Source organism: Dipodomys merriami, unplaced genomic scaffold, assembly GCF_024711535.1.
Source record: "Dipodomys merriami isolate MVZ:Mamm:240054 unplaced genomic scaffold, mDipMer1.0.p SCAF_4, whole genome shotgun sequence".
NCBI lineage: Eukaryota > Metazoa > Chordata > Mammalia > Rodentia > Heteromyidae > Dipodomys > Dipodomys merriami.
In genome coordinates this window covers 54,174,497-54,190,596 of record NW_027205603.1, presented here as the reverse complement: position 1 = coordinate 54,190,596, position 16,100 = coordinate 54,174,497, and the positions used below count along the sequence as shown (strand labels likewise).

Here is a 16,100-nt window from a genome sequence, read left to right as displayed (position 1 = left end):
ATACTCACTAGACACTATGTTGAAAATGAACTGCACAACTTCTGGGGATGGGGAGTCAGGAGAGAAAAAGCCGGGAGAAAACAAGTGAAGAGGTGACACTGTTCAAAAAGAAATGGAACCTGACTTATGTAACTGTAAACCCTCTGTATATCACCATTACAATAAAAAAATTAAGAGGAAAAAAGATTATACAAGGAAGAAAGTATAGGCATAGATACATAGACTTAATTTTGCTTTCTTTAAACATATCATAAACAGCCAGGTTACCAGTGTCATTGGCAGGCTCGGAGGTGAGTGGTTTTGGAGCTGGTGTATTTTTGGGTCTGGCAGCAACCTGAGACGGGGATGAAGGTGTGTTGTCTCCATTAACTACATACGAACAGCATGAGTTTGAGATGACAGTATTTGTAGGTACATGATTATCTATTCCATTAGTACCTTCAAGAGCCAACCTTTAAAAACAAACAAAAATAAACCTTAGTTCAATGGGTTACGTATAATTACATAACTTTTCATTAGGATTTCCCTCAGAAAAATTTAGAATTCTTAATATCTATGTAAAATGATAGGTAGAAAAAGTAAGGGACAACGATATAGCCTGTTTTATTACATTAAAGTTTAAAATACTTTTAGTACTAATTATACAGTACTGAGACTTATGTCTCATGTTCTTTCTTGGCTTTTCACTCAGGATTGGTGCCATACCACTTGATCCACATCTCTCTTCCAGCTTTTTGCAGGTTAATCAAAGACAAGAGACTTAAGCACTTTTCTGCCCCAGTTGGCTTCAAACCTCTATGCTCAGATCTTAGCTTCCTAAATAGCCAGGATTACAAGCATGAACCACCAGCATTTCCATTTAAAATTTTATTTTTAGATAGGGACTAAGATGGCCAACCTAGCCTTAAACTTGTGATCCTTCGGCCTCAGCCTCCAGAGTACCTAGGAGTACAACACCACACCTGGCTTGTTCAAGTGATTTTATCAGGATCATTTAATGTGATTAAGATTGCTAATACCAACTTAATTAAGAGTACAGTAATAAAGCTCATACTTTGTCCTTCACCAGCATGTTTTTTTAAATGTACCAAGTAATTTTACAGAAATATATTTTTATATTTTAAGGCTACACTTCTACCATATTTGATATTATACATCTTTGTTTCAATTTATTATGTCAGAAAGCATCTCTTGTCACAAAGTATGAATGTTGTTTTTGAAATGACAGGATGATTTTGGTAGAAAAGCAAATCAGTAGAGCATTTATCTTCCTGTGGTCTATAGAATGCCAATTAAGATAGCAGTAAGATTTATCTACAATATCTGAATCCATTTACCAAAAAGCCAAAGTACAGATTTAGAAAAATATTATTAATATGAAGCTCAGACACATAATGAATTTCATAAACTGCTGCAACATAAATAAATCTTGAACTGTTATGCTAAATCTGAGAAGCCAGTCACAAACATTCACAATTTATGAATTTCATATGAAATGATGAAAATGAAATGACAAATCTAGAGCTAAAATGTAAATTACTAGATGGGTAGTTGCACAGTCTAGAACTAGACAAAATCTATTGAAATTTATTTATTTATTTATTTTTTGGGTCCGGTCATGGGGCCTGAACTCTGGGCCTGGGTGCTGTCCCTCAGCTCCTCAATTCAAGGCTAGCACTCTACCACTTGAGCCACAGCGCCACTTCCGGCTTTTTTCTTTTTGCTCATGTGGTGCTGGGGAATCGAACCCAGGGTCTCATGCATGCAAGGCAAGCGCTCTACCACTGAGCCACCTTCCCAGCCTTGAAATTTATTTTTTAAAAGAATGACTATGGTCTATGTTATATCTTAATAAACTATTATTTTTAAAAGCTACACTCATAAGCATTCAACAAGTATGTTTTCATGTCAGCTTTTAAATTTTGTGACAAATTCTACATTAAAGTTAAAATTTTAAACCTCATACTTAGTGTGGCTGAGTATGGCTATGCACAATTGTAACCCCGGGGCCTGAGGGGCTAATGCAGGAAGATCTTGAGTTTGAAGTCAGCCTGAGCTACACAGCCCTAGTTTGAAAAAATTAAACAATAATAAAGTTAAAAAAAAAAAGAACAAAACCATTATATTTGTTCCTGTACAGTGGCTTAATCTCAGGAGCTAGGCAACGATCCTTAGCTTTTTTGCTCAAGGCTCATGCTCTACTACTTGAGCCACAGTTCTACTTCTGGCTTTTTGGTAGGTAATTGGAGATCAAAGTCTCATGGACTTTCCTGCCCCAGCTGGCTTGGAATCAGAATCCTCAGATGTCAGCTCCTTAGTAGCTAGGATTACAGGTGTGAGCTACCAGAATGCGGTCCAAACCACTTTATACTAAGAACTGTTACCATAAACATTGAAATGAAACATTCTACCTGGTAGTTGTCCTTGCTGAAGGGTCTCCATCTTCATGTAAGGCATCCCCATTTTGTTGTATTTCTACTGAACAAGAAACAAAGAAAGAACCAGGTTTTCATATACTTCTTGCAGACTTACTTTAAATTTTAAAAGCATACATACAGCTTACTTGTTGGAGATGAGCTACAATTTGCTAGATTTTCTGGCTCGATCACCAGTCCATCAAGTACAACTGTTAGCTCACCAGTTTGTACTATGCCGTTCTTGTTTTCCAAAGACAGTTTTAATTGTTCCTTCACTTTTTCCACTAGAAAAAAGAATATCCAATTTTATCACTTTGGCTACATACAAACTGTTTTGGAAATCAAAACTACATTTCAAGAAGGAGTAACTCAGTACTTGACAGCTATGTTTAGAAAGAATTCTTCGTATTTTTTAATCTATATTGGCTTTTTGCACCTAGTTCAGTAATTCTCTCTCCCCCTCCCTGTACTTTCGATAGATCATCTTTAACCACTTCTGTATACACTCTGAACTTGCTATTACACAAATAAAACTAAGACTGTCTAATAACTGAACAAACTTGGTCTTCAGCCCAACCCTTTGGTTGAGGCAAAGCATTGGCAAATTCTAGCTTTGCTACTAATTAGACATGATATGGATTAAGTTATTTAAACTTCTTGAGTCCTCACTTTTCTCATTTCCTTACCACAAAATGGAGATAGTCAGAATTTTTTAAAAAAGAACTTCAAACTAAGACCAGTCATAAGAACTTAATGCAAAGCCCATGTCTGGCTACTAAGGATCATGACAACAATTTATGATTTCTTTTTTATATAAAACCAAATACTCCTCCTCTTTCATAACTGGGGTATTTAGATTTTACTTAAATGAAAAGTCATTTTATGATCTAATGAAAAGTCAGAATGTTTGTAATATCAGGTATTTCTATTATCATAGACTGTCATGTTTTTCATGGGTTACTATGTATTCTTAGCAAAAACCAAGTAAATAAAACACAAAAAGTCTCACTAGAGCTCATTTAATTGATGCTGAACTAAAATCCAGAATCAAAGTACTGTTTAAAGTAATTGAATCAAAGGAAACCAAGAATTTAATCATCTTTGTAAATGAAATGTTTTAAAAACTGTTTCAAGGCTAGCTAAATAAAAATTCAAGTTAAGAAACAAAATATGTCTTCTACTTACAACTTTACAATTACTTGTTACTTTAGCAAGTAACTTTTTTATTTTTATAATGAGTGATTTATAATGAGTAATTGAGACTAAGGCATACTGATTTCCTCTATCTTTGAAGCATTATAAATTTACCTTTTGCAAGGAAATAAGAAAAGAAAAAAAGGTAAGCACAAAGATTTACAGATTTAAACATTAGTTTGAGTTAACAACTAGAAACCATGTGATGTCAGACAATAAGATTTAATGTTATGAAAAAACATTGTACTTAAAATTCAAACTAGAGCTGTTTATAATCTTCTATGAATTACATATTTTGAGAATTTGATAAAACCTTTGATTTATAATTCTGCAGAATTACAAGCTGAAGTATGTATACCTAAACTTCCACAAATACTTCTAAGAGGTTTACAAAATATCTGCAGTCTTACCTACCTTAAAAATCCTGAAGCCAGAAAAATTTTAAATCATGGAAACATAATTACAGTATACTAATAAATTTTTAAACACAGAAGATAAAATAATAGACATGTTTATGTCTACAAACAAGAAAATCACAGAAATTATGGTTATCCTAGGATAGAAAAATCATAGGTAATTTTTATATTCCTCTGAGATTTTCTATATTATACATTTCCTACAATGAACTAGTTGTATGATGAAAACACCAAAAGTTAAAGTTAGAATTTATTTTATCCAAATAAAATTGTTTAGTCAAGAAACAAAGAAGAGGCTCAGACACTGGTCTTTTTTTTTTTTTTTTAAATCTCAAAAACTTGTATGACTTGGGAGATGTGATTCAAGACAGGATCTTCCTATATACCCGGGCCTGACCTGGAACTCACAATTCTCCTACCCTCATTCTCCTGAATGGTAGGAATGCAGATGTGCAACACCACCCACATGCTGCTTAAGTTTTAAAATATATAGATGAGTAAAATAACAAATGACTGCTTATCATTGATAATAGAATACTTACAGATAACTGAAATCACTTTACAGAATGGAGAAATAATTATAATATTTATTATGATACCTATAAATTTAAAAGCAATCATAGGCAAAAATAAAATTCTCCTTCAATAGTGCCAAATTATAGTTTGCTTTTGTAATTTAGGATATGTTAAAAGTGTATGAAATAAACTTACAAAGAAACAAAGGTTAGAAAGAAACTTACATTTTCTATTGTGCGTTAAAAGGACTTGTTTCAAATCCACCATTGCTCTTCCTAATAAAGCATCTGCTTTCAAAGTGTGATGACTACAAACTCGAAATTCTAAGGTTGTCTGTGGGGTCACATTTCTGTAGGAGTAAAATTAAAGCAAAACACAAACATCATCACTTTATGTGATTATTTATTTCAATATATTTTAAGAACAGAAAATTCAGTTTATTTAATATCACATGAAAGAAAACCATAAAGATTGTAATAGTACTAATAGTTACTAATCCAAAACATCGGCAATGTTCTGAGTCATACTGAGAATTTACAATAATACTGTTTTTATCTGAAAAAAATTTCAAACAGATTTCAAAAACATTTAAGAAAACTGAGGCCATTAGTTATAATACTTTTACTATAAATGAATCCATACCATACTATTTCACAAATACCAAAATTAAATGATTACTGAATTTTTTTAAATTTCTATGCAAATCATCCAGAATAAAGAGGGCTCTATGGAAATAATTAAATTATAAAGCAAGAATTATTATTCTTTTTCTTTAAGAAAATGAATCCAATACCTTCATATTTTAAATCACCTATTAGCAATGGGGAAAAAAGACTCTTTACTGTGAAGCCATTTTACAAAATAAAAAAACATGAGGAGCCTAAACTTAAGAAAATACTTACACAGTCAGCTGTTCATCCCACTTTGGATTAGAAGAACTACTGGATTTTGCTGTTTTTTTAATTTCTCCATCAACAGTTACTTCTGTATATATTGCTGTTCCAAACCAGTTCTTTTTTCTTTTTAGTTTGGCACTAGAAACTAACAGAAAAATAATCATCATTAGTGTGTGTGGCTAATAACTAGTATTGCCTACTAATAAATCAATAAAAATGGAAGTTCTTCTTGCGCAATTTCTTCCATTGACAAAAGGAGAAGGTAATAATAATGCCTGAAAGCTATTTGAATTTTCCTGTTAAATTGACATAATTTACACGTCACATAATTTACCCACTTATGGATGAACTGACTGAGTTTACTGGCTTTAAAAGAATCACACCATTGTGCAGATATTACTGCAATAAATTTTATAACATTTTTGCTGAGTTGGCTGTGGGGTGGTATATACTTATAACCCCAGAACTAGAAAAGCTGAGGCAGAAAGATCGTGAATTCCAGGAAAACATAAACTTATGCTACATAGCGAGAGGCAGTGTAAAATAATCCCAAAACCAAAAACACAAATTTACCCCAAAAAGGAACTCATGCTATTGAGCAGTATGTCTATTCAATATTCCTATTAACACACCTGACAGATGGTATTCTTCACTTAACTGGGTAACTTATATTCTAAATGTGTTAAAGCTTTAACTGAAGATAGGTTTCAAAAAACATGAAAAGTAACTTGTCTTAAAATAAAAAGTTTAAAAACAAAATGTCATTTTAAGTCTATAGAAAATAAACTTTAAATCTAATTTACCTAAGATATGAAGGAATTAATTAGGCTATACAAATGTCTTTAATGTTTCCAAATACTAATTCAAACAGAGAAATAAATATTCTGTCAGGGCAGTACAAACCATTTATCTTACCTTGATAATCCTATGCCTATCCTGGATCTGTGATGAGAAAGAGGAAAACCTCCCTATGTCATATACACAATGTGTTACAGATACAGAAACAAACCAGATATACAGGTTTCTACTATCTTATGAACATAGTCATACAAATACACCAGAAAACCCAACATGATAAATACCTCAAAGGGGCACAGAACTTGAATAACAGTAGAATAATGAGATATTTAGAGCAAATACTACATTGAAGAGCTGCACGGAACAAAGACTGTTCAATCTTATTTCTACTATGCTACTACTTCTACTTTGACACTCTCAGAGTCTTAACAAAATTCATTTCCATCCTTCACTGCTCAAGTTGCTCTATGTTCAATACCACTGGAGTGACTGATAAAAAAAATAAAAAGGCTCAGAATTGTCATCCCAAGTGAAAGTGTCATTTCCTTGCTAATACACGTCACATCTATTCACATATGAGAAGAAAACAGGAAGGAGAGGGTATCATTTTGAAAGCACAGGAAACAATGTATCTGGGCTCATATTTTAATTCTACCAATTACTAGAACTTTACAGTAAGGAAGTCAATTAACCATGTTGTACCATTGTTTTTTCATCTGAAAAACAGACTACCTAATTCTTACAACTGTTAAGTGATAGGATGGATGCAAAGCACTACCACCATCAATGAATTCCTGGCACCCAAAACGGTGAATGTTACTCTATTATTAATAACGGTACATTATGAACACTCCTGAGTAACTACAAACTCATTCAAAGCCCATCTGTCTACCTTTAATTGGCAACATGTTCAATACTACTGGAAGCTAGAATGACAAGAAGTTACTATTACTATTACTATTATTATTATTATTTTGCTGGTTCTGAGACTTAAACTCAGGGCCCAGGCACTGTCCCTTGGCCTCTTTGTGCTCAAGGCCAAGGCTTTACCACTAAGAGCCACAGCATTACTTACAGCTTTTTTTTTGACTATGTAGTAAGCTCTGTAGATTTCTCCTTTCTACTAAATCAATAGCTTATTTTTAGGCAGGTGGTGAATGTGTATTTTCTACTTCAACTTTTAATGAGAAGGTTATTGGAGGTAAGAGTCTTATAGACGTTCCTGTTCAGGCTGGCTTTGAACTGCAATCCTCAGATCTCAGACGCTGAGTAGCTAGAGGCACCAGCACCCAATTAAGATAAATTTTTAAAAGGCAATTTTTAATCTCCTTAAGAATTTATATTAGCTGACAAGAATGTGCATATAAAACAACCATAATTCTATGATTTTAAATAATCAAAAATCAATATGATTATTTCAAATAGTAGTTCTTTTTTTTTTTTTTTTTTTTTTTTGGGTCCGGTCGTGGGGCTTGAACTCTGGGGCCTGGGCGCTGTCCCTCAGCTCTTCAGCTCAAGGCTAGCGCTCTACCACTTGAGCCACAGCGCCACTTCCGGCTTTTTTCTTTTTGCTTATGTGGTGCTGAGGAATCGAACCCAGGGCCTCAGGCATGCAAGGCAAGCGCTCTACCACTGAGCCACCTTCCCAGCCCTCAAATAGTAGTTCTAACTAGTGGAAATATGTAGAATAGAGTGTATATGCTCATTTAATTAGTTTTCTTTGGTATTATATTTGGTATTATATTATTTGCTACAAAGCTATGTAAATACTGAAAAATTATTAGAAAATAGGGAGGTTAACTTTTAAATGATACTCATTAACAGCTCCCCTAAAAAGAGTAGTAATAATATTAAATGTATAAGATCAACATGAAGTTAATGTCAAAACTTTAATGATGGGCATAAAAGATGAAAAAAATGATCTGAATATTCTTAGATTTGAAAATTTTAATATGGAAAGATCTGAATTATCTCTTATTTAATATGGTATTTTAAAATAAACCTCAAACCTTCATTTTTGAGTTTCTTTGGTAGAGGCAGAGGAAATGAGGGACAGTCAAACTAAATAAAGTAAAAAAAAATTAAAAGAGAAGGTATAAATATACATGATATGCAAAATGAGAGATTTCTCCAAATCTGTTTTAAGTACAGTAAGATGAAAGTATGACAGTTTGACAGCGATGAGAGAAAGGTGACAAGAATTCTGAGGGGTCTGTATATAATGATAAGACTTCAAATCAACAGAAGAAAAGATTATTCCATAAATATTGTAACACTAAGAATGCAGTCTATTAATTCATGCCACTAATACTTAAATAAGATACATACAACTTAAATTCTCAGTTTTAAAATGTGAAATTCTTAAGGTAGTAGGCAAAATAAAAGCTTAAAATATTCCAAGAATGACTATAACAAGTCTATTTTTCAAACTTAAGGATTCTCCTTTTGTATATTTTGCAAACTTTGTGCTTCTGACCTTTCCCTTAAAAATCTGAAATCTAAAAAGATATTCAAGATAATATACTTCTGTATGCTAGTATGCTTATGTACATGGTAAACTACAATATATTACCATATTGCATTGGACAGTTTTCTGTTTGATTCTTTTCTGTCGTAATTTTTCTGCTCACATGATCACTCTTGTTATTCTGTTACAATTATCATCATTACTATTAGCCTTATTTTGCAATACTGAGAATCAATCCCAAGGCCTCCAGCATGCCAAGTCTTTCTTTCTCTCTCTCTCCTTGATACACACACACAGACCCTGCTGCCCACTATTATTGTTTTCAATTAGATGTAGGTTAAGAATATAAAGAAAAAGAATAAATATATTATAGTGGTATACACCACACATAATTTTAGCACCAAGAAAGCTATGGAAGGAGCATCACAGGCTCATGGCCAGCCTAGGCTATATAGTGAGATTCTGTCTCAAAAAACCTATATGCTAACAATAAAAATAAATAAATCAGGATGTTAAAAATAATTAACTTAGTGAAGAGTACAACTAGGTTTAATGGTAGCAAAGGGCCAAGCCTTTACTGATAGCATATGATTAAAATAAAATGGAAATGTAACTCACTGGTAAAGCACTTGACTAGCATGCATGAGGCCCTGAGTTCAACCCTGAGTACCACAAAGAAAAATCAGTACAGAGATCATTGTTAACTAATATAAAAAGTACAAAGCCTAGAATCCTAGGATCTTAATCAGTCTCCTATATCCAACAGAAGGCACTTAGTCCCTTTGCCTATTGGTTTAAGGAATAGTGATAGATACTACACGGGGTATTGTGAACTCATTAGGACTGTAGATTTTATCAACTGATTTTTATTTTAAAATTAAATTAACAAGATGAGAAAAGCAAAGCAACGGAAAAAGGAACAGAAACAAAAGCAAAGCACTAAAACTTGGTGCCATTTAATGGAGGAAATACTTGAGTATTTCCCAAGAACTTTATTTATGTGGTAAGTCTGCTGAATTGGGATATTCAAAATTGAATTTCAGAGAATCACCATATTAAATTATTTGAAAACCACTTACCAGTTACCTGTAACTGTAACCTTCCACTGTGGTTATCACTACTATCAGACCTTGGTGAAGCAGTGGCCATGTCCCAAAATTCAGTTTATGTCTATAAAAAAAGATCATTTATTTATATATGAGACACAATACTGAAATTTGCAAAATGTTTAAACATTGCTGTTCAAATCAATTATACAATTATAATCCACTCTTATTTTCAGCCATCACATTTATATTCTCAGGCATCTTTCATCTGAAATTATAACCGAGCATTAGAAACATAAATTACAGAACCTTATGATAAATAAATCATACTTGAGTCAATATGAGCAACAAAATAAACGATTATATTAAGAATCCAGAAGCCAGGTACCAGTGGCTCACTCCTGTCATCCTAGCTACTCAGGAAGCTGAGGACTGCAAATCAAAACCAGCCAGGGCAGGAAAGTTCGTGAGACTCTTACCCCCAATTAACCACAACCTGAAGAAGGTGCTAAGACTCAAAGTTGTACAGCACTAGCCTTAAGCTGAAGAGCTCAGGGACAGCACCCAGGCCCAGAGTTCAAGCCCCACAACCGACCAAAAAAAAAAAAAGAATCCAGGGTCATATGTTAAATAAAATAAGCACATAATGAATAAATTAATATATGTATATATTATTTGAATCACTTGAGTACACTGACCTTTTACACATCAGTTTTTCTAAGTATTTCCTAAAAAATAAATATATAATAATTATAGCATAATGCTAAAGTTTGGGAATTTTAATAGTACCCAACTATTCTCTAATATAGTCCATATTCTAATTTCAGCAATGTCCCATATAAAATTTTTGAAATTTTATGTAGTCTGAAATTTTTTTGTTGTTGTTGTGGATGTGGGACTTGAACTCTGGGCCTGGGCACTGTCCCTCAGCTCTTCAGGTCAAGGTTAGCACTCTACTACTTGAGCCACAGCGCTACTTCTGGTTTTCTGGTGGTTTATTGGAGATAAGAGTCTCATGGACTGTCCTGCCTGGGGTGGAAGAGCATTTGCCTTGAGCTGAAGAGCTGAGGGACAGTGCCCAGGAGCAGAGTTCAAGCCCCATGACTGACCCTCCAAAAAAAAGAAAAGAAAGAAAAAAAAGAGAAAAGGCCAGCCAGGAGTGGTGACCCACACCTGTAATACTACCTACTCAGAAGGCTGATGAGGAAGATCTAAGGGTAAATGTTTTAACTGGTAAAATTCTATTGGCAATCAATCTGACATTATCATATAAAGCTGCACATTTATATTCTAAGGCAAAAAAATTCAAGAGACTTCATTTCAATGGATAAAAAACTGGGTATAGTAACAGAAGCTTATCATCCCAATTACATGAAAAGCATAAATAGCAGAATTGAAATTCAGGCTAGCCAGGCATTTGAGATCCTATTCAAGAAATTCTTTCTTTTGTTTTAGAAAAAGGGCTGAGGTATGGCTCAAGTAGTAGAGCATCTCTCTGACATGCACAAATCCCTGATTTGAAGCCCCAATACCACCTAAAATAAAGAAATAAAAAATTTAGGAGCCAAGCACTGGTAGCTTACACCTATAATCCTAGCTACTAGGGAGGATCTCAATTCAATTGTGATCTGAGGATCACAATTCAAAGCCAGGTTAGGCAGGGAAGCCCATGAGACTCTTATCTCCAATTAGCCACCAAAAATCCAAAAGTGGAACAATGGCTCAAACAGTAGAGTAGCAATCTTGAGCAAAAAAGCTCAGGGATAGCACTAATGCCCTGGGTTCAAGCCATAGGACCAGCACAAAAAAAGAAAGAAAACAAGATAGTATTTACAGTGGAGTTGGGAAAAGAGGAATGCCGGGTAAGAGATGTATTCACTGGTAGCTCATTAACCATGTTAGTACAGATCTAAATTGTAGTTTGAAATGTTGACTCACAGATATTTGTATTTATTACTGACTTCCACGTTTCATATATTCTGGCATGTTCAAACTTACATTACACCTAACCTCGCAATTCATTTATAACCCAAAGTTGTGTGACACTAAGAATATATAAGAATATATATGTGGGGGGTATGTGTGTACAACACACACACACACTTACATATACATACTAATATATATATATATATGTATTATTAGAGAGGTACCATGTATGGTACGATCTGTAACTTAAAGGTGAGGAAATTGCCTCTGTAGACATACTGCTAAAACAACATCTTAATAGGTCTACATGGGTGTAATTAACAATGTGCACTGAGTTTGACTGTCAAACACAGTGTTAGTTAAAACACATTAATCACTTACTATGTATCAGGAACTGTACTAGACACTGGGGACACAAAGATGAGTAAGACACGATTCTTTCTTTCAAGGAGCTCATAGTCTGCTGAAGAGATAACCCTGCAAACAAACAAACTGCTTTCAGTGTAATAATTACTAAATTGGATGCAAAATGTGAATGTATACATCTGGGCACAGGGAGATGGCAACTAACCAAGCTACATGGTTCAGGAACAGATTCACAGAGAAGATAACTTACAAGTGAATTGCATCTTGAAGTAAAATTCTTCAGGACAGAATTCCCCAAAGTACAAAGTCAGGAAACAGGTGGACCAAGGGGCTTTCTCCATACCCAGTGTTAGCTCTCAATATCATTAACTTAAAATTCTCCAAATCCTCACCAGGTTGACTCCTAATGAACCAAACTATTTCCAATTTTTGCATAGACTTCCTTGACACTCAGCCCTGCTGTCCCTCCCTAGCCCATGCTGTCATACTCATTACACAGCCTCCCATTTACAACCCTTGTAGCTTGCAGACCTGCATTCCATTCAGTAGCACTCCATCCCGAAGTTGACAGCCCTCTATGGCCCACAATCTCCCAATAGGTGCAACTTTAGAATCTGCCTACTCACTTCAGGGAAGCCTGCACTCCTTTAGAATGCACAGCAATTCAGTGTCCAACATTAACAACTACTTTATCTAGGAAATAGTGTGTGTAACTGTTTCTAAGTTCACCAAGGCAACACCAACACTTTCTTTTCATCTCTATTCTTTCTCTCGAAGCGTTTTTCTTTTCTAGCATTGCCCTTAACCACTGTGAATTTTTATCTCAAATAAAACCAGTACTAAATTCTCATTATATACTTTCAACTGTCTGAGATAGAACATGGCAGTTTTCTTTTTTTTTTTTTTTTGTCAGTCGTGGGGTTTGTACTCTGGGCCTGGGTGCTGTCCCTCGGCTCTTCAGCTCAAGACTAGCTTTCTACCACTTGAGCCACAGCACCAGTTTTCTGAGTAGTCTATTGGAGATCAGAGTCTCACAGACTTTCCTGCCCGGGCTGACTCTGAAACACCATCTTCAGATCTTAGCCTCCTGAGTAGCCAGAATTAAAGGCATGAGCCACCAGCACCAGGCTCATAGCTGATTTCTCTGTTCAGTGATCTCTCAATAAATATCACTGATTAATCCCTTTCAGTGCCAATCACAAAAATGTCTAATAATTTACAAGTGGCTACTAGGGGAAAAAGAGTAATGCTTCTCTGAACCTTTCCCATGAGTTGAATTATCTTACTAGATATGATTTTGTTTTTTAATAAGGTCCAACACTGATTTTCTTTCTATGAATATCAGATTAATTCCATTAAACACAAAAGACAGAGAAGTCATCATTTTGATTTTTAAATCTTCATGTAGTTGCACAGAGGATTCAGCTCAACATATCAGTTAAGAAGTATAATGCATCTTAATCAGTGTCACTCCTTTCAGCATTCTCCCCATCTCTCCCAAGCTCACCCATTCCCTCAATTTCCCAAGTTCCATTTTCACATATGTACACTGAAATATCATGACTGTGTTTTCCCACTCTTCCCCTCTGCATTTGTCTACCCTTCTCCCCTTGATTACATCACAAGTTTCAGCTTCTTGGTATTCATTTTGTTAAGCTGTAAGTTCTTAGAAGGGAAGTATACCATTGGAAATTCTCCCCCGAATATACAATGCATTAGTTAATATACTTGCATATGTAGGCATATAACCCTATATATGTTCACTTATGTATTTAGCATGTCATTTTCAGGGAAATGGATGAACCCGTATTTATAATTCAGATCTAACTTCCACATACGAGAGAAAACACGTGTCCTCTGTCTCTCTGAGATCTAACTTCCACTTAACATCTTCTCCAGGTTTATCCATTTCACTGAAAATGACATACTATCATTTTTCCTAATGGATGAGTAAAATTCAATTGTAATATAACTCATTTTCTTGATGCATTCATCCACTGAAGAGCATCTTCCAAGCTATGCCCTTCTGGTGATTTAAAGGATACTCAAAATACCTACCAGACTAAGGGTAACTAAAGACAAGGACACAGGAGTACCATTTACTCTGGCAATGGTTCCTGGATACTCAATCTGTACTATCTTACAGTGCTAAGAAAATGAGGTCAGTCAATATTGATAAAAGCATAGACAGAGATCTTTGGGATCAAAAACCAAAGGAGAGGCTGGGGATGTGGTTAGTGGTAGAGTGCTTGCCTAGCATGCATGAAGCCCTGGGTTTGATTCCTCAGTACCACATAAACAGAAAAAGCTGCAAGTGGCACTGTGGATCAAGTGATAAGAGTACTAGCCTTGAGCAAAGGAAGCTCAGAGACTGTAACCAGTCCCTGATTTCAAGTCCCAGGACTGGAGGGAGGTGGGAAAGGGGTAGCAAAGGAGAAATGTGAAGAGAGGACATCACAGAAAATGTCAGGAAATAAGGAGTCTTTGCCTAATGATTCCAATTCTTCAGTGTAACAGGAGGCACACTAAGACTTTGGAAAGACAAACTCAATAAACATGTGTTAATGAAGGTTCACAATTAAAATGTAAACCACATAGAAGGGTGAGGATGATTAAGTTAAAAAACCTAGATACTGCTGAGCGACTGTGGCTCATGCCTGTAATTCTAGCTACTCAGGAGGCTGAGATCTAAGAATCACCGTTCCAACCTGGGCAGGAAAGTCCATAAGACTCTTCTCTCCAATTAACCATCAGAAAACCAGAAGTAGTGCTGTAGCTCAAAGTGGCAGAATGCTAGCCTTGAGCAAAAAGAGTTCAGGGACTGCATCCAGGCACTGAGTTCAAGCCCCAAAACCAAAAAAAAAAAAAAAATCTATACAGCACAGAACTGAAACTTCTAATGAAAATATTTTTTAGTCCCATGAAGGTGAACTATAAAACCACATACACCCACTCCCACCTTGGCCCTGCTAATTCTGAGCACCAGGTTCATGCTTATTTCTTCAAATGCAAAGAACCTACAATTCTTACTTTACTTGTCAAATCCTAAAGCAAGCAAAAGTATTTAAATCAAAGGTCTTTACACTTGAATATTCTCCAGCTGCAAATTACATATTCAAAACACTCCAGAAGTAGTATCCTAATCCCCAATTATATAACAACTAGACACTTAAAAAATTGAGGAAAAGATGACTACTAAGAATGAAGTACAAATTTTCCCACAGAAACAATGTCACTAAAAGCTATTGAACCTGAACAGGTCAAAGTTCTTATACTTTACAAGGAAACCAATTGTTCCAGAGATATTTCAAGGCTTCCACAAAAACCTGTTTGTGTTCATATGCATTGTCCCTGTAAAATCGAAGTCCCAAAGTAAACTACTGAGAATAGAAAAAGTGCCCACAGCACTTGCATGGTATATGACCCAAAGGAAATACTCAATAAACAAAGATGTATTTAATCCAGAATTACTGATTTCAAAATTTTATTTTTTTAATTTTTATCGAATACTAGAAGAAGTTCCAAGAGTGTCCAGACAAATCCTCACCTTTGTATCTACCTACTTACCTGTCTCAAAGCCTGGCATACAGAAGGTATTTAATTTATACCCCAGTCAACCAGAGGCACTAAACTTAAATGCACTTATTCTTTTAGGTGTTATTTATTTTCTAATATTGCAGTGCTAGGATAAAACTCAGGGTCTTACATACATTAGGTTAGCACTCTACCACTGAGCTATATACCTTTAAGTGCTTTCTTACATTTTACTTCTCCTCTCTCCTCCCTTTAAAAATTGTCATCAATGCTGGGAAGGTGGCTCAGTGGTAAGAGAGCTTGCTTTGCATGAATGAGGTCCTGGGTTCAATTCCTCAGCACCACATAAGCAGAAAAAGCCAGAAGTGGCGCTGTGGCTCAAGTGGTAGAGCGCTAGTCTGGAGCTGAAGGGCTCAGGGACAGTGCCCAGGCCCAGAGTTCAGGCCCTACAACGGACCAAAAACAACAACAACAACAATAATAAAAATTATCATCAAAATAGCAGCATAGTGAGTCAATGT

General features: G+C 35.1%; 1 protein-coding gene across 5 annotated transcripts in view; it reads right to left on the bottom strand.

Moving 5' to 3' along the window:
• Window positions 1-16,100, bottom strand: part of Wwp1 (WW domain containing E3 ubiquitin protein ligase 1) — an 82,590-nt gene that overhangs the window by 52,183 nt on the left and 14,307 nt on the right. For 2 of the 5 annotated variants that reach the window (XM_069991013.1, XM_069991014.1), the window contains 8 exons: window positions 12,061-12,156; window positions 9,784-9,874; window positions 5,446-5,584; window positions 4,768-4,892; window positions 2,564-2,701; window positions 2,412-2,478; window positions 268-452; window positions 9-98 (listed from right to left, as the gene is read on the bottom strand). In XM_069991013.1, the coding sequence (XP_069847114.1) occupies window positions 9-98; window positions 268-452; window positions 2,412-2,478; window positions 2,564-2,701; window positions 4,768-4,892; window positions 5,446-5,584; window positions 9,784-9,853 (814 nt within the window). In that variant the 5' untranslated portion in view covers window positions 9,854-9,874; window positions 12,061-12,156. The remainder of the gene's footprint in view (window positions 1-8; window positions 99-267; window positions 453-2,411; window positions 2,479-2,563; window positions 2,702-4,767; window positions 4,893-5,445; window positions 5,585-9,783; window positions 9,875-12,060; window positions 12,157-16,100) is intronic. The other 3 variants (XM_069991016.1, XM_069991015.1, XM_069991017.1) reach the window with 3 other exon arrangements.